The sequence below is a fragment of the Ahaetulla prasina genome, chromosome 2, assembly GCF_028640845.1.
Source record: "Ahaetulla prasina isolate Xishuangbanna chromosome 2, ASM2864084v1, whole genome shotgun sequence".
Classification (NCBI taxonomy): Eukaryota; Metazoa; Chordata; class Lepidosauria; order Squamata; family Colubridae; genus Ahaetulla; species Ahaetulla prasina.
The window spans coordinates 301,444,828-301,467,010 of record NC_080540.1 but is presented as its reverse complement, the minus strand read 5'-3'; the positions used below and the strand labels follow the sequence as shown (position 1 = coordinate 301,467,010).

The 22,183-nt window shown below is 43.5% G+C and overlaps 1 protein-coding gene across 2 annotated transcripts in view; it reads left to right on the top strand.

Moving 5' to 3' along the window:
* Positions 1 to 2,298: 2,298 nt before the first annotated feature.
* KIF24 (kinesin family member 24) overlaps positions 2,299 to 22,183 on the top strand; it is a 30,176-nt gene continuing 10,291 nt past the window's right edge. Inside the window, exons 1-9 of one of the 2 annotated variants that reach the window (XM_058171958.1) lie at positions 6,439 to 6,528; positions 7,914 to 8,524; positions 9,684 to 9,873; positions 10,555 to 10,652; positions 13,926 to 14,141; positions 16,357 to 16,444; positions 17,919 to 18,040; positions 18,508 to 18,613; positions 21,781 to 21,852. In XM_058171958.1, coding sequence (XP_058027941.1) covers positions 7,932 to 8,524; positions 9,684 to 9,873; positions 10,555 to 10,652; positions 13,926 to 14,141; positions 16,357 to 16,444; positions 17,919 to 18,040; positions 18,508 to 18,613; positions 21,781 to 21,852 — 1,485 coding nt within the window. In that variant the 5' untranslated portion in view covers positions 6,439 to 6,528; positions 7,914 to 7,931. Of the gene's footprint in view, positions 2,565 to 6,438; positions 6,529 to 7,913; positions 8,525 to 9,683; positions 9,874 to 10,554; positions 10,653 to 13,925; positions 14,142 to 16,356; positions 16,445 to 17,918; positions 18,041 to 18,507; positions 18,614 to 21,780; positions 21,853 to 22,183 lie in introns of those variants that run through there. The other variant, XM_058171960.1, reaches the window with a different exon arrangement.

The window sequence follows — 22,183 nt, the reverse complement described above, 5'->3', positions numbered from 1 at the left end:
AGCATCCCCAGGATCTCATGATCAAAGTTTAGATGCTTAGCAACTGGTTCATATTTATGACGGTCGCACGTGATCCCCATTTGCGACCTTCTGACAAGCAAAGCCCTTGGGGAAGCCGGATTCACCTAACAACCATGTTACTAACTGAACGACTTGCAGTCTGTTTATTTAAATTAATACAGGTAGTCCCCACCTTACAACAGTTCATTTAGTGACTGCTCAAAGTTACAACAGCATTGAAAACTTATGACCGTTTTTCACAGCTATCTGTGATATCTATTACAGCTATTTTTTCATAGCTCAAAGGAAAAAAAGACACGGATTGTTGTCCAAAGACACTTTTCTCCAGCTCAAGAACGAAGCAATTAAAAACGTCATGGATGCAATGGCCTCCTTTCTTTTAAGTAGGCCAGGGGTCTGCAAACTTGGCTCTTTTAAGACTTGTGGACTTCAAGGCTAGCTGAGGAACTCTGGGAGTTGAAGTCCACAAGTCTTAAAAGAGCCAAGTTTGCAGACCCCTGGGCTAGACATACCTAGTTCCTGCAATTCTTCATTGTATGATTTAGCCTCCAGTTCCTTTATCAGCTTTGTGGCTCTTCCCTTCCTTCCTTCCTTCCTTCCTTCCTTCCTTCCTTCCTTCCTTCTAGATTCTCAGCATCTTTTTTTACATTGAGGTGACCAGAACTGACCCACTATTCCAAGTGTGGCCTCATTGTGGCCTACTGCCACAAACAGCCTCCCATCGGCCTGTGCGCTCCCATAGGGAGGGTCTCCTCAGGGTGCCGTCAGTCAAACAATGCCGACTGGCGGCCCCCAGGGGGAGGGCCTTCTCTGTGGGGGCTCCTGCCCTTTGGAATGAGTTGCCTCCTCCGGGGTTGCGTCAACTCCCCGACCTCCGGACTTTCAAACGCGAGCTCAAGACTTTGTTATTCCATTGTGCGGGGCTAGCCTAACAAAATTTTAATGGGGGTTTTCATGATGGTTTTACGCTAGTTTTAATCTTATTTGGCCAAATTTTAGAATTAGTTTTTTAATATGTTTTTAATTTTTGTTTATGTTTATGTTGTTTTATTTTGGCTGTAAACCGCCCTGAGTCCTTCGGGAGAAGGGTGGTATAAAAATTGAATGAATGAATGAATGAATGAATGAATGAATAAATAAATAAATAAATAAATAAATAAATAAATAAATAAATAGTGCAGTTCAGAGTGGTACCATCACTTCTCATGACCAGGATGTGCTCCCTCTGTTGATGCAGCCTAGGACTGTGTTGGCTTTTTTGGCAGCTGCAGCACACGGCTGGCTCACATTTAAATTATTGTCCACTTAAAAAACTCTGATCCCTCTCACAATCACTGTTGAGAATATATTTGATGAGAGATTAAATTTACCAGGACTCTGGTAGTTGAAGTCCACAAGTCTTAAAAGAGCCAAGTTTGCAGACCCCTGAGGTAGAACGACAATCAAGAAAGCATCCTAGGACTCCAGGATGCTCTGCTGACAGGAAAGAATTTACTATTTTCAGCTTCCTGGGACAACCCAGTCTTGTTTTACTCAGGCACCAGGAAAATGAGAGGCTTCCAGACGCCCCCAACAGCTGTTGCTCTAAGGCAGATGCTCTCCATCACTTGTTGTTCAGAGGCTTCTCCAGTGAGCTCACCGGGCTGAGATTAGCATGGAAGAACAATCAGGAAATTGATGAGGTTCAGTTGCTTTTACAGATGCTCCTTGACTTACGAACACAGTTGAGCCCAGCATTTCTGTTGCTAAGCGAGACACGCTGTTAAATAAGTTTGGCCCCTTTTGCCGACTTCCCTCACCACATTGGTTAACTGAATCATTGCAGTTCTTAAATTAGTAGCCCGGTTGTTAAGTGAATCTGGCTTCCCCATTGACTTGGCTTGTCCGGGAGGTCTCAAAAGGGGATCACCTGACCTGGGGACACGGCAATGGTCATAAATGTCAACCAAAATATGAATTTTGATCTCATGACCATGGGGATGCTGTAAAGGTCGTAAGTGCGAAAATCGGTCATAAGTCACATCAGTGCTGTTATAACGTTAAACGGTCACTAAACCAAGTCCAGGACTACCTGTATTGGAGTACCCAAAGGTGCTTTTTTTCGAAAGGCAGCTGGGCTTCCTTTTACTCTTTAAAAGCGTTTCGCTTCTGATCCTTCAGAACTGAAGAAGCTTCTTGGAGGAGAAGTGAAACGTTTTCAAAGGAAAACGAAACAAAACAAAAAGGTCCATTTGCTTAAAAAAAGAAAAAGCACTTTTGGGACAACCATGACCTGGATGGTGGAGAATCTCCATAGACATTTTATTGGCGCAGTATTTCCAGTCGCTTTGACATCGATAGAACTCTTGAGATTATTTTTTTTTATTCCTTCATTCTTCTTCTCAAACTTTGTTCCTTAGAAAACGTGGGGAAAATTGGCCGAAGGGAGAATTATAAGAGTTTGGAGATGCCATGGGAAGGCTCAGACGTTACCAGTAGTTCATGGCTGCATTGTTTTCTGGTGAAGAGGTCGGTCAGGTGGGCATTCCTCCAGGGAATTGCAGGTATGCCTCAACTTACAACCATTCATTTAGCGAACGTTTGAAGTTACAACAGCCCTGAAAAATGTGACTCACCACCAGTCCTCACACTTAGGACTGTATCTCACGATCACATGACCCGGATTCAGACTCTTGGCAAGCCACACGTGCTTAAGCATGGTTGCAGGATCCTGGGGTCATGGGATCGCCCTTGGCCGGCTTCCAAGAAGCAAAGTCAATGGGGGGAAGTCAGATTCACTTATTTATAAATTTATTAATTTATTAATTTATTAATTAATTAATGACTGCACAATTCACTTTACAACGACCTTACTTAGTAATAGAAATTCTGGTCCCAGGTCTGGTCATAAGTTGAGAACTGTCTGTAAGAAGAGAGGTTATACAGGGAGTCCTTGACTTACAACCATAATTGAGCCCAAAGTTTTTAAGCATTGAGACATTTGTTAAGTGAGTTTTGCTCCATTTTATGACTTTTCTTCCCACATTAAGTGAATCACTGCAGGAACGTGGTTGTTAAGTGAATCTGGTTTCCTCGTTGGCTTTGCTTGTCAGATGGTTGCAAAAGGAGATTGCATAACCCCGGGACACTGCAATAGTCATAAGTAGGAACCAGTTGCCAAGCCTCTGAATTTTGATCACATTCAAATAGCTGCAAAGATCGTAATTATCTGTCAGAAAAACTATCATAAGTCACATTTTTCAGTGTGGTTGTAACTTTGAACGGTCACTAAACGAACTGTTGTAAGTCAAGGACTACCTGTACTGGTCTTACTGGAAAGCTGTTTGTTCTTTCCTCCCACCCTATGATTGGAAACCTGGTTATTTTCTGGGTATTTTATTGTCCTAAGCATTAGGCACAAAGTTGAGAAGGGAAATGTACAGACGGTCCTTGACTTACAACAGTTCTTTTAGTGACTGTTGAAAGTTACAACGGCACTGAAAAAAAGTGACTTTTAACCTTTTTTTCACACTTATGACCACTGTGGTATTCCCAGGGCCACATGATCAAAAATTTAGTGGCTTGGCAATTGACTCATATCTATGACGGTTGAAGTGTGCTGGGGTCACGTGATCCCCTTTTGGGACCTTCTGACAAGCCAGGTTCACTTAACAACCGTCTTGTCTGAATTAAAACCTGAAGTGATTCACTTAACAAATGTGACATGAAAGGTTGTAAAATGGGGCCAAAAGTCACTTAACCAGTGTCTCACTTAGCCACAGAAATGTTGGGCTCCATTGTGGTTGTAAGTCGAGGACTACCTGTGGTTCACATTCTGAAGAATGGGATGGAATGAAGAAGGCAAGGTTCTTCCTAGGAGCCTCAGTATCATTTTTCATTGAGAAAAATAGGCTGAGATGACAACAGCTGCGCTCGATGGAAGGGAAATTTAAATCCGGATGCGAAATTCCTCCCCACCCCACCCTCCAACCCCACTCCTCATCCTGGTTGCTTATTTAATCCTAAGAGAAATTTCTTGGGGGTTTAGCATCTCTGAGCTCTCAAATCATTTTTAGAAGACCTCAGTGATGTGACTATAATGCTATTTTTTTTTTAAGGAGACAGCATGGAGCCATTTTTAAAATCTTTGTATGGTTTTTTTTTTTTTAAATTTGCATTTATATCCCGCCCTTCTCCAAAGACTCAGGGTGGCTTACATTGTGTTAAGCAATAGTCTTCATCAATTTGTATATTATATACAAAGTCAACTTATTGCCCCCCCAAAAATCTGGGTCCTCATTTTACCTACCTTATAAAGGATGGAAGGCTGAGTCAACCTTGGGCCTGGTGGGACTAGAACCTGCAGTAATTGCAAGCAGCTGTGTTAATAACAGACTGTCTTACCAGTCTGAGCCACAGAGGCCCATTGGTTGTGGGTATCTCTGCTTTATCAGATAATATGGGTTTAATACAGGTAGTCCCTGACTTCCGACTGCAAGGGAGCCCAAATTTTTGGTTGCTGCATGGGACAGTTGTTGAGTTTTGTCCCATTTTATGACTTTTTTTTGCCATGGTTGTTAAGTGAACCACATCAGTTGTTAAGTTAGTCACACCGTTGTTAAGTGAATCTGGGTTTCCCATTGAGTTTGCTTGTCAGAAGGTCGCAAAAGGGGATCACATGACCTCCAGGATGCTGCAACCGTCATAAATATGAACCAGTTGTCAAGCCTACCAATGTAAATCATGTGACCATGCAGAGGCTGCAGTGGTCGTAAGTGTGACAAAATGGTCATAAGTTGCTATTTTCAGTGCCGTTGTAACTTTGACAGGTCACTAAACAAACAAGCATTAAGAACTTGGGGCCGGTTTAGCTCACGCTGGTAAAGCCTGTTATTAAGAACACAGTAGCCTGCAACTACTGCAGGTTCGAGCCCGGCCCAAGGTTGACTCAGCCTTCCATCCTTTATAAGGTAGGTAAAATGAGGACCCAGATTGTTGGGGGCAATAAGTTGACTTTGTAAAAATATACAAATAGAATGAGACTATTGCCTTATACACTGTAAGCCGCCCTGAGTCTTCGGAGAAGGGCGGGGTATAAATGTAAACAAACAAACAACTACCTGCATTAGGTAATTGGTGCAGCTTGGCAAACAGTAATGACAAATGGGCCTATTATAACTTTTAATCTGCACAATTTTATTATTTTTCTATTTGCCTTTTATATTCAAGCCGCCCAGAGTCGCCTTTTAGAGGAGATGGGCGGCATAAAAATTTAATATATAAATCAATTGTGTGTCCAGTTGCATCCTGGACCAGCTGCAACTTTTTATTTTCCATAAAAATAAAAAGCCCTGTTTTGTATATTATTATGCAATTATGTATATGGAGATTTCCAGTTATCCAGGTCATGGTTGTTCCAAAAATGCTTTTTCAAAAGACAACTGGACTTTTTTTTTTGCTTTTTCTCAAAGAACTGAACTGAAGAAGCTTCTTGGGTGAGAAGCAAAACATCTTCAAGGAAAAGCAGAGAAAATCCAGTTGCCTTTTGAAAAAGCGTCTTTGAGACACTGGATATCGGTAATTATATTACCAATATAAAGCTATTACACTGCTGGCGCTCCTTTTAAAAGATGATTGGGGTAAAACTTACATCAGCAGCAGAGATGTCCACTCTATAGATGTCCATGATTGTACAGTAGACATTGACTTACGATCACAATTGAGCCCCAAATTTTAGTTGTTAAGTGAGACATTTGTTAAGTAAGTTTTGTCCCATTTTACGACCTTTCTTGCCAAAGCTGTTAAGTGAATCACCACAGTTGGTACATTAAAACCAGGGTTATTAAGCGAATCTGGCTTCCCCATTGATTTTTGCAAACGGTGATCACATGACCTTGGGGCACAGCAACAGTCATAAGTATGAGTCAGTTGCCTAGCATCTGAATTTTGATCACCTGATCGTGGGGTTGCTGCAAAGATCCTAAGTATGAAAAACAGTCATAAGTCACTTTTTTCAGTGCCCTTGTAACTTCGAACGGTCACTAAATGAACTGTTGTAAGTCAAGGGTTACCTGTACATTCCTAAGATTTTTAATCAAACCTCTTTTATCTTTTTGATTTAAATTCAAACCAAAAATTCCGTGCGTACCTCACCGTAGGAGAAATTTCCCACAGGTTGAAAATATGTTCTGCCTTCTAAGTTGTTTGTAAATATTTTGCCCTAAACTCATTTAAATGTGCTGAGTCTGAAGTAAACTTCCTTCAAGTCAGGCCTAGCCTTATACTTTAATACATTTAGATGGGTTTCTTCATATAAGCAAATGGTTTCTCTTCATAGAAGCCAAGTCGTTTTTCCTTTGTGCTGTGGCTTTTTGAAGCACATCCGTCCATATCCATTTCATACTCTCTGATCATTAACCAGGGTAGCACATGGGAGAAACAGCTGCATCTACGAAAGATGCCTCTAAATTTAGGCGTTCTGGTTTTCTGCTGCCTGAACCATTAAACTTCAGCTCTGCGGGAAAGCAAGTAAGTGGTTATTGCAGTTCTCTTTGTTTCTTGTAAAGTTTTGCTACCTGGATGGAATTGACTGACTCACTAATTTCATTTTCTATACGCTTTGCAATATCTCTGTAGGCTGCTTTTGAGACTCTCAAATGAGGTGAGAGAAATGAAAGCCATCTTTTAATTTAAAAAAAGGGTGGAATGTAATTTCTTCTGCCTTTTTAAGATTTATACATTTAAGTGGGAGGTTTGAGGCTGGTGGAATCTCTCTTCTCGGCCAACTGATATTCTGCGGTTGTAATTTTGAAGGCTTCTCTTCATTGACCAAAGCGGGACAATGAAGAAAGTTCAGCTGAATGGACTTCATGCAATGTATTAAGACGATTGAACGGTGATTTTCTTTCTCTGATATTGTCATTTTTTAAAAAAGGGTGAAAACAATTGCAAGTATATATACTGGTACATTTTTAGGCGGGAATAAGCCAGTGGTGGGATTCAAATAATTTAACATTAGGGTTCTCTGCCCTAATGATTTCTTCCAACAACCAGTTCACCAAATTGCTCAGAAAGTTAACAACTGGTTCTCCCGAAGTGGTGCGAACTGGCTGAATCCCATCACTGGAATAAGCTATGAAGCTATCTGGTAGATTAAGTAACTTTTTTAAAAAATGAGAACTTACATTTTTGGTGTTGGGCGAACCGGTTGTTAACACCTCTGACTTCGCGCGCCCCTCCATTTCAAAAAGGCCAAAAGATGGGCACATTTTATCATATGTGGTAGATTTGTGCTAAAAAAAAAAAAGGGAAATGATACACGGGTGGCTAAAAAAGATGATAAGAATATAATCAGAATTGTTAAACAAATTAAATTTTTTTAATTAAAAGATGGCTTTCATTTCTCTCGCCTCATTTCTCACCTCATTTGAGAGTCTCAAAAGCAGCCTACAGAGATATTGCAAAGTGTATAGATTTTAAACCAGAACGATTGTTATTAGGTATAATATCAGAAAAAATTGATAAGAAAAGTATGTACTTAATATTACATGTCTTAACAGCAGTGAGGATTATCTTTGCACAATATTGGAAAAATGAAGAAGAGATGAAGAGATAATTAAGAAGATGCTAGACTGTGCGGAAATGGATAGATCGACATTGACAATTAAGCAGAAAGAAGGCACAGAATCCTATCAAACATGGAATCTGTCTTGCCAGTGGTTGGAAAAAGGGGTGAAGATTAAGAATATAATCAGAATTGTTAAACAAATTAAATACCCAGACAACATGATGTTTATTAAGCACTAAGAAATGTAATTAATAAAAAAAATCAATAAAATTTGAAGGGAAAAAAAGCCACTGTCTTGATATACATAGGTTTAATTTTGCCTGAAACTCTTTTCTTGACCACTTAGGTCGCCGTGACTAAGAAGATGGCCTCGTGTCTGTATGAATGCCTCTGTGAGGCGGAACTTCAAAAATATTACCCGCATTTTACCGCCCTCGGCTTCCAGAAAATCGACGAACTTGCCAAGGTCTCCATGAAGGATTACAGCAAACTCGGGGTTCATAACATGAAGGACCGCAAGCGTCTCTTCCAGCTCATTCGGATCATCAAGATGCTGCAGGCCGAAGACGAAGCGGTCAGGAAAAAACAGGAAGATTTCCAGAAAAGTACCCGCCGCCTGCGACCCCAGCTCACTCGGTCCGGCCCACGGAGACAACTCCATTTTGATTCCGAAGAGAAAGGTCAACGGAAAGAGGTTGAATCTGGGTCGTGCGCCTTATCTCCCAGTTCTTCAAATGAGGGTAAAGAGGAGGCCGCTGCGGTGTTTGGCCATGATTCGGTCCACAAAAGACCCAGGAAGGACTCCTTAAAAGCATCTGCAAGCTGGACAGAGAACCAGCTAGTGGTCCCAGCTCCAAGTCCATCTAACGATGTTTTAGGAGACACAGACATTTCCTTTGTACAGAGAGTAGCTCATATCTCGGGCTACAATTACGGAGTGCCTCATTCTTACACCAGGTAATAATTTTCCGTTTGCATTTCTGTTGATGGAGAAGAGCTAATGTTCTGTCCTATAGAGAACATAGAGTAACAGAGTTGGAAGGGACCTTGGAGCAGTAGTGGTATTCCTTGAAAGGGGAAGGCCCTTGAGTATGTATAATAGGTATAAGTATAAATCAAGGAGTCTAAGTCCTTCTATTCGCCATCCAGTCAGAGTTGAAGAAGCTTCTTGGATGAGAAGTGAAACGTCTTCAAAGAAAAAAAAACCAGAAGTCCAGTTGCCTCTTGAAAAAAAGCACCTTAGGGGACAACCATGATCTGGATAATTGAAAATCTTCATCGAGACCTACCATTTCAGACAAATAGCTATCCAATCTGTTCTTAAAATCCTCCAGTGATGGAGCAGCCAAAAACTTCCATTGATTAATTGTTCTCACTGTCAGGAAATTTCTCCTTATTTCTAGGTTGGATCTTTCTTTAATAATTTTCCGCTTGTCACTTCTTGTCCTGCCCTCAGGTGCTTTGGAGAATAGGTCGAGAAACAGCCCCTCAGGTACTGGAAGGCAGCTATTATATCTCTGCTGAACATTCTCTTAGTTAGGCTAGCCCAGGGTCTGCAAACTTGGCTCTTTTAAGACTTGTGGATTTCAGCTCCCAGAGTTCCTCAGCAGAGCTGGCTGAGGAACTCTGGGAGTTGAAGTCCACAAGTCTTAAAAGAGCCAAGTTTGCAGATCCCTGGGCTAGACATACCTAGTTCCTGCAAATCTTCATTGTATGATTTAGCCTCCAGTTCCTTTATCAGCTTTGTGGCTCTTCCCTTCCTTCCTTCCTTCCTTCCTTCCTTCCTTCCTTCCTTCCTTCCTTCCTTCCTTCCTTCCTTCCTTCTACCTACCTACCTACCTACCTACCTACACTGCTCTCCCTCTGTTGAGGCAGCCTAGGACTGTTGGCTTTTTTGGCAGCTGCAGCACATGGCTGGCTCCTATTCAAATGATCGTCCACTAAAAAACTCTGATCCCTCTCACAATCACTCTTGAGAATATATTTGATGAGAGATTAAATTTACCACGATAAAATAAAATTTGATACCGGAGATGCTAAACACTATTTTTTTAAAAAAAAAAAAATTGTACGCATATCCTTTTGCTTGTTTTCACCTGCATGACAAACTTTGTAGAACGACTGCTGGTGAGAAAGAGACCCCGTGGATCGAAACGGACAAGATCCGTGTGTGTGTGCGAAAACGCCCCCTCGGTCTACGAGAAGAGAGGCGTGGAGAAGTGAACATCCTCACAGTGGAAGACAAGGAAACGCTGCTGCTCCATGAGAAGAAAGAGGCCGTTGACCTCACACAGTACATCTTGCAGGTGGGTGGTGCGAGTGAGTAAATGAAAGAGAGAGGGGGAGAGAGGGAGGGGAAGAAAGGAAGGGGGATGAGAGGGGAGAAGAAGAGAGAAGGGAGAGGAGGGAGGGAAGATGAAGAGGGAGGGGAAGAGAGGAAGGGATGGGGAGAGGGAAGGGAAAAGAAGGGAGAGGGGGAGGGGAGAGGAAAGGAAAGGAAGAGGGGAAGAGAGGAAAGGAGCGGGAGAGGGAGAGGAAAAGAAAGGGGACAGAGAGAGGGAGAAGGAGAGAGAAGGGAAGGGGTGGGGAAGAATGGCAGGGGGAGACGGGGGAGAGAGAAAATTTTCTTTACAATTCTTAGCATAGCTCAACTTTTGTTCAATTCAATGAACTACACTACTGCTTTTTTAAGATGATCTCAATCTTTCCATCTTTCTATAGCTTCATTGACTGCTTTCTTCCCTAGACATACCTACTTGGTATACATAAATAAAATGAGACAGGTTATTTTTTTTTCTATTTGCTGTTGCTGATGGTGCTGCTTCTCAGCGGGTTTAATGTGGCTTTGCCCTATCAGAACAATCCAACTCCTCCTAACTTGGAATGAGACCATCCATGTCCTTGGTTACGTCCGCTGCCATTACGCCTAGTTAAAGGAATTAAACTCTTGTGTTTCTTGCACTAAATGTCCTTTCTGTTGTTTGCAGCATGTGTTTTATTTTGACGAAGTCTTTGGGGAGTCCTGTTCCAATCAAGACGTGTACATGAAGACGGCCCATCCTCTCATTCAACATGTATTTAGTGGGTAGGGTATCCTTGTTGAATATTTCTTCATTTTCCTTGTTCAACTATCTCGGTCTTCAGAATCAGAATCAGAATAGAGCTGGAAGGGACCTTGGAGGTCTTCTAGTCCAGCCCCCTGCTCAAGCAGGAGATCCTGTACCATTTCAGACAAATATCCAGTGTTTCTTCAGTGATGGAGTACCCACGACTGCTGGTGGCAAGCAGTTCCACTGGTTAATTGTCCTCACCGTTAGGAGGTTTCTCCTCAATTCCAGGTTGCTTTTCTCCTTGATTAGTTTCTATCTGTTGTTTTTTGTCGTGCCTTCAGGTGCTTTGGAAAATGAATTGAAACCACCCCCCCCTCTTCTTTGTGGCATTTTTGAATTTGAAGGCATTCTTCTTAAGCCTTCCAAACCCACCAGTTCAGCAGTCTTCAGTTTTCGAGTGGTTTTTGAGAACAAGTCTAATTTTCGCAAGAGGACCAGTTTGGGGAAGGTTGATCTATAGCACTTCAGAAGGAAGTGATGTGGATGGAGCCTTCAAGACTCCCTGAGCCTTCTTCAGTATGAATGTTGTCTACACCAGGGGTCCTCAACCTTTTTGGACCTCACGGACCACCAAGTCCATAATTTCAAATCCCGGGGACCACTAATACAAATTCAGTGGGCCTCTGGACTCTCAGTGACGGGATGGGGTCCTTCAGGCACTGTCCCTCCTCTCTTTCTCCCCCCTCCCACTCATTCTCTCATTCTGTCTCCCCCCCCCCTCTTTCTCCCCCTCTCTTTCTCTCTCTCTCCCCAACTCTTTCTCATAGGCCAGCCAGTGTCTTGGGGCTGAGAGGAAGTCAATCGTCCCCCCGAGAGACTGAGGTGCAGGAGCACCAACAAGGGATGGAAGAAACTTGCAGCTTTGCAGTGCAGCCCTCGTTGGCTGGAGTGAGATAATGGTGCGTGTGTGTGTGTGTGTGTGTGCAAGCGGGCCAAAGCAATGGATGGCGGAACCCTGGGCTGTTTCTTCCCTCTGCTGTAGCTTCCTGTCGGCTGAACCCACCAGTGGCTGTCCCCTCCCCTCCCCCTCCCTTCCCAGTCATTCCTCGCCTGGCAAGGGACAGCGGGGGGGGGGGGGAAGAAATTCGCTCCATATTCCAGAGCGGGAGCTGGATCTCGTGACTGTTTCTTCCGGCCCTTGTTGGTGCTCCTGCACCTCAGTCTCTCAGGGAGATGCTTGACTTCCTCTCAGCGCCAAGACACTGGCTGGCCCATGAGAAAGAGTGGGGGAAAGAGAGAAAGATCCAGCAAGAATGGAATATGGAGCGAATCTCCATTCCCTCCCTCCCCTTCCCTTGCCAGGTGTGGAGTGACTGGGAAGGGAGGGTGAGGGGTGGGGACAACCACTGGTGGATTCAGCCGACAGGAAGCTACATCAGGGGAAGAAACAGGGGTTCCCACCACCCGTTGCTTCCGCCCGCCTGCACTGCCATCCCCCCCCTTGCACCATTACCTCATTCCAGCTGGCGAGGGCTGTGCTGCAAAGTTACAAATTGCCTGAACCTCCCTCAACAGCGGAGATTTACAGCCCCACCATGAGTTGCCTGGCTGGTACAATCTTCCAGAGCTCTAGTTACCGGACTGGCCGTTGCTTATCCCAGAGCAGCTCCTCCACCCTGGTGCGCCGCGGACCACCCACATTTTCTCGCAAACCACCGGTTGGTGACCGCTGGTCTACACTTTGCTGCCACACACAGTGATGTAATAAGCTTGTGTCCTATTTGGGATACTACAACTCTTTGAAGGAAAGGCACAGCTGCAGGCAGGTGTTTCCACTGGGCCCCGTTGTAACACCTGTCTGCACCCGTGTGCCCTCCCAGCAAAAGATGCAGCTCCTTTAAAGAGTAGTAGCTGGATATTACATTGACGACACCCAGGGGAAGGGCCTTCTCTGTGGGGGCTCCCACCCTCTGGAACGAACTCCCCCCAGGACTTTGTCAACTTCCGGACCTCCGAACCTTCCGTCGCAAGCTTAAAACACATTTATTCATTTGCGCAGGACTGGACTAGATTTTAAATTTATATTGATTTTAATTGGTTTTAGTATTTATATCATTTTTAATTAATTTGGCTTTAGAATAAGTTTTTTAATTGTGATCTTAATTTGTATTTATATGTTTTTATTTGCCTGTGAACCGCCCTGAGTCCCTCGGGAGATAGGGCGGTATACAAATTTGATTAAATAAATAAATAAATAAATTCCCCTGCAAAAACTCCGAAACTAGAAGCTTCACCACACTGAGGGCAAAGAATTCTGCTCTCTATAATTATGGTATTGGCGTAACCCAGCCTTTGAAAATCGTTGAAAGCTTGCATTTCTCCCAGGACCCTAGAGAGAGAAGGATTTTTTCTAATAGAACAGAATAGAATAGAATTTTTTATTGGCCAAGTGTGATTGGACACATAAGGAATTTGTCTTGGTGCATATGCTCTCAGTGTACATAAAAGAAAAGATATGTTCATCAAGGTACAACATTTACAACACAATTGATGGTCAGTATACAATATAAATCATAAGGATTGCCAGCAACAAAGTTACAGTCATAAGTGGAAAGAGATTGGTGATGGGAACTATGAGAAGATTAATAGTAGTGCAGATTCAGTGAATAGTTTGACAGTGTTGATGGAATTATTTGTTTAGCAGAGTGATGGCCTTCGGGAAAAAACTGTTCTTGTGTCTAGTTGTTCTGGTGTGCAGTGCTCTATAGCGTCGTTTTGAGGGTAGGAGTTGAAACAGTTTATGTCCAGGATGCGAGGGGTCTGTAAATATTTTCACGGCCCTCTTCTTGATTCGTGCAGTATACAGGTCCTCAATGGAAGGCAGGTTGATAGCAATTATTTTTTCTGCAGTTCTAATGATCCTCTGAAGTCTGTGTCTTTCTTGTTGGGTTGCAGAACCGAACCAGACAGTTCTAGAGGTGCAAATGACAGAGTCAATAATTCTTCTGTAGAACTGAATCAGCAGCTCCTTGGGCAGTTTGAGCTTACTGAGTTGGTGCAGAAAGAACATTCTTTGTTGTCCTTTTTTGACGATATTTTTGATGTTAGCTGTCCATTTGAGATCTTGCGATATGATAGAACCTAGAAATTTAAATGGTGAAATTTCGGATGACTTTAATGTACGAGACTGGGGAAGCCATCAGCAGAAGTACGCCGTGAATTTAGCATTCGGATGAGATTGTGGTAGGCAAGCCAACTCCTGCCCTCATCTCCTGGCTTACGGGTTTTTAATCTTTCCTTGGTTGCAGAGGCAACGCCACCTGCTTTGCGTACGGACAGACAGGGGCAGGAAAAACCTACACCATGTTTGGCACCCATAAAACGCCCGGCCTCTACGCCTTGGCTGCTAACGAGATCTTCAAGCAACTGGAAACAACTCAGGCTAGGAAAGATCTCCATGTCTGGATCAGCTTTTATGAGATCTACTGCGGGCAGCTTTATGATCTGCTAAATGGAAGAAAGAGGTATTTTAACTCTGGGAACACAGGTGGGGTTTTTTTGGGGTGGGGGGAATATGACCTAAATCAGATTGAAGTTCGGTGGAATTACAGCTTCACGGAAGGCCTCACAAATTCTGTGTGCAACTTGCTTGATGTATTGAATAAAAATAGTCCTTGACTTACGACAGTTCATTTAATGACCATTCGAAGTTACGGCAAGACTGAACAAAAGGTGGCATGACCGTTTTTCACACTTAGGACTGTTGCAGCATCCTTGTGGTCACGAGGTCAAAATTGAGACGCTTGGCAGCCGACTCATATTTATGACGGTTGCAGTGTCCTGGGGTCATGTGATCCCCTTTTGCGACCTTCTGGCAAGCAAAGTCAATGGGGAAGCCAGATTCACTTAACAACTGTGTTACTTCAAAACTGCAGTTATTCACTTAACATAAATTGTTTCAACTCTGACTGTCAAAACGACACTATACAGGGCCGTGCACACCAGAACAACTAGACACAAGGACAGTTTTTTCCCGAAGGCCATCACTCTGCTAAACAAATAATTCCCTCAACACTGTCAGACTATTTACTAAATCTACTCTACTATTAATCTTCTCATCGTTCCTATTACCTATCTCCTTTTCTACTTATGACTATAACCTTGTTGCTTATAATCTTTATGATTTATATTGTTTTATTTAGTTTCCTAGTATGATTTGATGGCTTATTTAGTCTCCTAAAAATATCACTGTTGTATCTTATGATTTAGGATGAATGTATTTTTACGATGACTATGATCATGATTTATCCCTTACAGCTTTTAGATACACTGAGAGCATCTGCACCAAAGATAAATTCCTTGTGTGTCCAATCACACTTGGCCAATAAAGAATTCTATTCAATTCTATTCTAACAATTTTGGCAAGAAAGGGGGTAAAATGGGGAAAAGTTCACTTAACAAATATCTTACTTAACTGAAATATTGGGCTCGATTGTGGTCGTAAATCGAGGACTGCCTGAGCTTCACATCTTTCAGAGACCCCTTGGTCTTTTTTAGAGTGGAGGTCTATTCATTCAACATCCCACAAGTAGCAATTCTTTATTCCTCTTGTTAACATTTAGAAGTTGGGTGAAATGCAACTTTTTGCCTCTCTCTCTTGCTTCGTCACCATCCCGGTGAGTACAGGCGGTCCTCGACCTGAGCCCAAAATTTCCGTTCTTAAGCAAGGCAGTTAAGTGAGTTTTGCCCCCCATTTTATGACCTTTTTTTTTTGCCACAGTTATTAAACGAATCACTGTAGTTCTTCAATATATCATGGTTGTTAAGCGAATCCAGCCTCCTCCATTGACTTTGCTTTTCGGAAGCCGGCTGGGAAAGTTACAAGTGGTGATCGCGTAACCCCAGGAAAGTGCAACAGTCATAAGTACATGCCAGTTGCCAAGCCTCTGAATTTTGATCACGTGGCTATGGAGAAGCTGCAACCTTCATAAGTGTGAAAAACGGTCATAAATCACTCTTTTTAATATGGTTTAAACTTCAGTGGTCACTAAACGAATGGTTGTGAGTCAAGGACTAGCTTTATCTTTTTCTATTAGTATTATTTACCGATTATTCCTTTACTTATGTCAGAATAGTTTCCAAATAGCTGAAATATTCTAATATGACTAGCAATAGCCCTTAGACTTACATACCGCTTCATAGTGCTTTTACAGCCCTCTCTAAGCGGTTTACCGAATCAGCCTCTCACCCCCAACAATCTGGGTCCTCATTTTACCCACCTCGGAAGGATGGAAGGCTGAGTCAACCTCCAGCCTTTTGAGATTTGAACTGCAGCTAGCAGTCAGCAGAAGTAGTTTGCAGTACTGTATTCTAATCACTGCACCACCACAGCTCATATTTTATGGGAACTCATTGTAACCAATAGTCCCAAAAGTGCTTTTTCAAGAGGCAACTGAACTTTTGAAGACGTTTTGCTTCCCATCTAAGAAGCTTCATCCGTTCTGAAAGAAGGGAAATTCTTGATTCAGAGCTGAAGAAGCTTCTTGAATGAGAAGTGAAACATCTTCAAAAGAAAATTCAGTTGCCTTCTTGAAAAAGCACCTTTGGGACAACCATGACCTGGCGGACCGAGAATCTCCATAGAGATTGTAGCCAATCCTTTTTCAAAGTTTATTTTTAGAGCCATTTGTCGCGCTTCCTTCCACGTTTCTCTACTAATCTCTGAGGGTTTCTCTGCAGGCTTTTTGCAAGGGAAGATAGTAAGCATGTTGTACAAATAGTTGGGCTGCGCGAGGTCCATGTGAACACGGTCAACCTGCTCCTGGAGGTAATTTTCCACTCTGTAGAATTTTATATATCCTCCTTATGGTAATGGGAAACTTTGTCTTCAGCCTCTTGCTCTTCTCACTCCTCCTACCTCATCGGGTGAACTTTGAGAAAGAAGTCACCAGCGAGGACAAGAAGGGAAAGTTTGGAGAAGTTTGGAAGCTCCACTTGAATTGCTCTGGAGGCCCAATGGGGGGTGGGTGGAAGGGAGAAGGACTGAAAGTTGAAGAGGAAGGTGTGGATTGGAAGACCCCATGTCTCAGATCTTCATCATGCTTGACAGTGACATTATCCCATAATAGTGATCAGTGTGATCTCCTTGGTAGTCTCTGAGTTTGATTGTTTTCTTGCAGTCGTTTCACTACCAAACTAGATACCGTATTTCTCCGAAAATAAGACCCAACTGGAAAATAAGCCCTAGCATGATTTTTCAAAAAGGGACGCGGTGGCTCAGGGGCTAGGATGTTGAGCTTGTCGATCAAAATGTTGGCAGCTCGGCAGTTCAAATCCCTAGTGCTGCCTTGTAACGGGGTGAGCTCCCGTTACTTGTCCCAGCTTCTGCCAACCTAGCAGTTTCAAAAACACGTAAAAATGCAAGTAGAAAAAATAGGGACCACCTTTGGTGGGGAGGTAACAGCGTTCCGTGTGCCTTTGGCATTGAGTCATGCTGGCCACATGACCACGGAGACGTCTTCGGACAGCGCTGGCTCTTTGGCTTTGAAATGGAGATGAGCACCGCCCCCTAGAGTCGGGAACGACTAGCACGTGTGTGCGAGGGGAACCTTATAATTTTTCAGGATGCTCATAATACAAGCCCTATCCCAAAAATAAGCCCCAGTTAAGATTGTCAACCAGATGGGTGCATTTAGTACCATGTTTCCCACAAAATAAGGCCTAACCAGAATTTTTTTTTTTTATAAGCCCTAATGCGTCTTTTGGAGCAAAATTTAATATAAGACCTAGTCTTACTTTTGGGGAAACACGGGTATCATCAACAGTGCTAGAGGAAGGGGAATTTGGTGGGAGGGTTCTTGGTGGTTCCTTGATTAGGCGGTTCTTTTATTGCTTGATGGTTGGTCTAGTATTAAAATGAGGGAGGGAGAAAGAGAAAGAGAAAGAAAGCAAACAATAGAAGAGAACATTTGTAGCTCACGATTGAAATGAGGGGTGCTTAGTGCTCGTAGAGCTTGGTTGCTTTCTTGCAGACGTTTTACCACCAAACTAGATAACATCATCAATGCTAGAAGGGAAAGGGGTTTGCCCCCTGTTTGGCTTGCCCACCCTGACATGGCAAGACACTTCTACATAAACCGAGAGCAAATCCCATTCCTTGCTTGCACTTTTACCTAATTGGGTCATGCCTGCAAGAAAACTGCCAAGCTCAGGGAACATGAAGCATTCCGCAGTTCTATTACTATGCAATTTCCCCCCTCCCTCCTCCTCATTTCCCTGCCTTTGACACCCTCCGCCCCCAGGTTATTCTGAAAGGAGGGAAGGAGCGCAGCACAGGAGCGACTGGAGTCAACTCTGATTCTTCCAGGTCCCATGCCATTATCCAGATCCAGATGAAGGACCCTGCAAACAGAGTGTTTGGGAGGTGAGAGGCAGAAGAAGGGGAAATAACAGGCTTTCCTTGAACCCGCTGCTGTCTTAAAAGGTGTAGGCTGGCTGGGCATCCTTACCAGTGCCTTCAGCGCACGTAGGTAGCTTGAACTTCAGCTCAACGTAGCTAGTCGTTTACGTTTCTCAATGTATCCAAGGAGATGACTCAGTCTGTTTCTACCTAACGGTAGATCATCAGAAGATGTCCCAAACATTTGGGCAGCAAGCCACGTCCCCATTTAATTTCTGATTTTCTTTCCTGAGCTGGCCCTTTACCGCTTCGATTGGTTATTGCATCTTTCTTGAAATATTGAATCAAAGAGTATAATTTTTTTTGAGTCGATTTATGATGTACTTCAGTATCCTTCAGCAAATCCCTGTTTCCTACTAAATTCTACCTGACCGCGGGAAGTAAAACGTCATTGGGCAGATAAACATTAAACCACACACCTTGTCTTCCAGGATCTCGTTTATTGACCTGGCTGGCAGTGAGAGGGCCGCTGATGCCAAAGACTCTGACCGACAGACAAAAATGGAAGGAGCAGAAATCAACCAGAGTCTTCTAGCAGTAAGTAAAGTACAGGTTCTTCCCTGCTAAATTCTTCTGGCTCAAGTGTCTGCTTGGTCAGGGCCGGGCCAGGGGATTTTGCCACGCTCTCCTTCTTGCCCCTCTATGGGATCCTCAATGCCCTCCAGAAAAAGTCACCCCCAGTGGGTGCTCCTCAGGGTCCTCCAGCCGTCCTACACCTAGTGCCCATCTGGCTCCGACCGGTTGCTCCTCAAGTTCCAATTCCTCCAGCCTCTCTGCTTCATCTCGAACCCGGTGCAGCTGAGGAAGCGTTGCTCTCGGGGCTCCGGGACTCTTCCTGGTTACTCCTGTGGGTTGACGTTGAGTGGTCAGTCCCCACGGTAGGCTAGAGTCTCTGGGTTGGCTGATAAAGCAGATCTTGCCTAATGTCAGGACTGCCTCCATTCAAATCCTAAGAAAGGAAAACCCCAACTCCATTTGTTCAGAGAAGTTTGAACTAATAGCAGCAACAGCAAGGCAAGATCTGAACCAAAACACGTGAACGTTACACATGGGAAGTCACCCCAAATCCCTCCCCCCCAGGGTCCAGCACTGAGCGTCCAATCAATGTCCAGTAAGATGTTATGGGAAAGCTCCTCTGCAGGTATTTCTCGCATCTGGCATCTCAGGACAGTTGGCCTTTTTTTTTAAAAAAAAGTTTTTTTATTAATAATTCAAGTTTAAAAACAATGGACATTATTTGACATCTCTGGTTTCTAACATTTATGTTTAATTCAAATTAATAAGTAATACATTCCTTGATCTATATACAAATTTACATATATCTTACTTCGTTACGTATCAAGTATACAACATAATCCCTCCTAAACAGCTATACCCATATCCAATAACCCCGTATCTCACTCACAAGTTTAATATACATTGACATACGCATTTCCAGACATTCGCTACATATTCTTCCTCTTGTCTAACCATTCATAAAATTTACTCCAGATTTCATAGTACATTGATTCACTTTTAACTTTGAGTTCTAAGGTGAGTTTCTCCATTTCTGCACAACTGAAAATTTTACATATTATTTCTTCTTCTGAAGGTATTTCTTTGCTCTTCCATTTTTGAGCATTTTCCCCGTTTCTATGGCAGCCAAGAGCAAGCAAGCTTCAGAAGACCATGCTGGAGATCTGGCTGACACAGATCTGGCTTCTGACTTGCCTATCCCTGGGTTAGGATGGGAAAGGGCCCTGTCTGAAAAACAGCTGCCACTGGAAAGATCTGTCCAGCCCAGCAGAGTATAAACTTCATCCCTCTGGCTCTGATGATACGAGACCGAGATCTCCAGCCTATTTTTTTTTAAATTTGAATTTATATCCCGCCCTTCTCCGAAGACTCAGGGCGTCTTACACTGTGTTAAACAATAGTCTATATCCATTTGTATATTATATACAAAGTCAACTTTTATTGCCCCCAACAATCTGGGTCCTCATTTTACCTACCTTATAAAGGATGGAAGGCTGAGTCAACCTTGGGCCTGGTGGGGCTTGAACTTGCAGTAATTGCAAGCAGCTGTTTGTTAATAACAGGCTGCATTAGCCTGTTGAGCCACTTCCCAGCCTTAGTTATTTTGAGTTTATTGAGTTAAAGTGATCAGCTGGTGGTCTGACTTCAGAAAGGAAGCAGCTTCCTATATTCGTACAAGCAGGGATGGGTAAATAATTTCAGTTTTTAAAAATTAGTGCAATAATATTTTGATGAAAAGGAAAAAAGAATCAGGAGAAGGAAGGAACTAGTTCAAATAGGGGGAAAAACGGAAGAGGTAACTTACAAAGAACAATTATTTACCTCAAAAAAAAAAAGAAAGAAAGAAGGAAACCCGAACAGCAGAAGTTTTGGGAAAAGAAAGCAAAGATCTGTCTTGCTGATCAGAAGCACTCATAGCTAGCGAGAGTGACTCTTAACACACGGGTGTCAAATATGCCGTCATGTGACATTTCGTGACATTTTTCCCATTCGCGGAACTGGAGTGGGCGTGGCCTGTTCATGACACATCTGGCCTATGGGCTGCTAGTTTGACACCCCTGCTCTAGCCCCTTGTGGGGAGTCCTTGGTGCTCTCTGAACTTGATGGTTTTCCTGCAGATGTTTCATTAGGGAACATCATCAGTGTTAGAAAGGAGTAGGGCTAGCTCTCTGTTTATATACAAGGGACGTGTCATCAAGGAACCACCAAGAATGCTCCCACCATCATTGACAGGACAAGCTATAACCAACCTCGGAGAGCACCAAGGGGCCTCACAGTCCTTCCCCTCCTCCTCCTCCTCCTCTCCACAAACCCTTCTAGCACAGATGATGTCACCTACTTGGGTCATGAAATGTCTGCCAGAAAGTGTTGTGGTCCATCAGCAGCCTAGGGAGCTGGCAACGGACAGCGATGAAGCTGAGGTGGGGCCAGGGCCATCGGGAAGTGAGGTGCAGACTCCAGAGCCTCCAAAGGCTGATAATAATGAGGCAGAGGAACAGGAGGAGCCTGTTCCTAATGCACGCAGGAGAAGAGCTGCCAGAAGGCAAGAGCAGCTCAAGCAGAGAGGACAACTCGGGAGTAGGGCCAAGAGATGATTGGCCCCTCCCATAAGGCTTAAAAGACCAGCAACAGCGTTTGAGCTTTGCCGGAAAACAACTTTGTAGCTGTGTCTTCTTGTTCATCTTCTGTTTCATTTTGTTTTTGTGGCTTCTGGATGTTTGCCAGGAAGGGCCTTTGGCAGTTTGCCTAATTGGACTGAGGTTTGTGAGATAACTGAAGAATTTGTGTTTGGGAGGCATTTGTTTTACTTTGAGTTGAACGACACTGTGAATGAAGTAATTCCCAGCTGTTTGAATAAAGTTTATTTTTCCACGGATTAAGTTTATTACTACCTACTTGGGTCTGGGTCACAACAGAAAGTCACCAAGCTCAGAGAGCAGCCCAAGGAGCCCAGAGTTGAACCCTGAGCTACAGAGTTTTTCTCTTCCCTCCTAACCCCCTTGACGTATGAAGGAAATACCTTGACGGAGCTCTCGCAGAAAGTTGGAGGTGGTGACGCACATTGCAATGCCCCCTCGTATCTTTGGGAAAGTCAACTGTGGGCTCCAGCCTGGTTTTGTGAGAAAACGGCCCCGTCTCCGTGCTGATGGGTAGAGTCTTGTGTGATAACGTTGTTTTCTCTTCTCTAGCTGAAAGAATGTATCCGTGCGCTCGATCAAGAACACGCTCACACCCCCTTCAGACAAAGCAAACTGACCCAGGTAGGACTGAGGACTGACTCGGCTTTCCCCCAAATTCTACAAACTTCTCTCTCTCTCTTTCTCTTTTTTTCCAAAATATTTAAAACATGGACTAACCAAGAAGTACCAAGTCCTTGATAGGTAGTTCATTTAATGATGGTTCAAAGTTACACAGAGAAAAGTGACTACTGACCAGTTTTCACACTTAACGACCGTTGTGGCACCCTCGTGATCCCGTGATCAAAATTCAGACGCTTGGCAACTGGCATGTACTTATGACGGTCTCAGTGTCCCGGGGTCACATGATCCCCTTTTGCAACCTTCTGACAAGCAGAATCAACAGGGAAGCCAG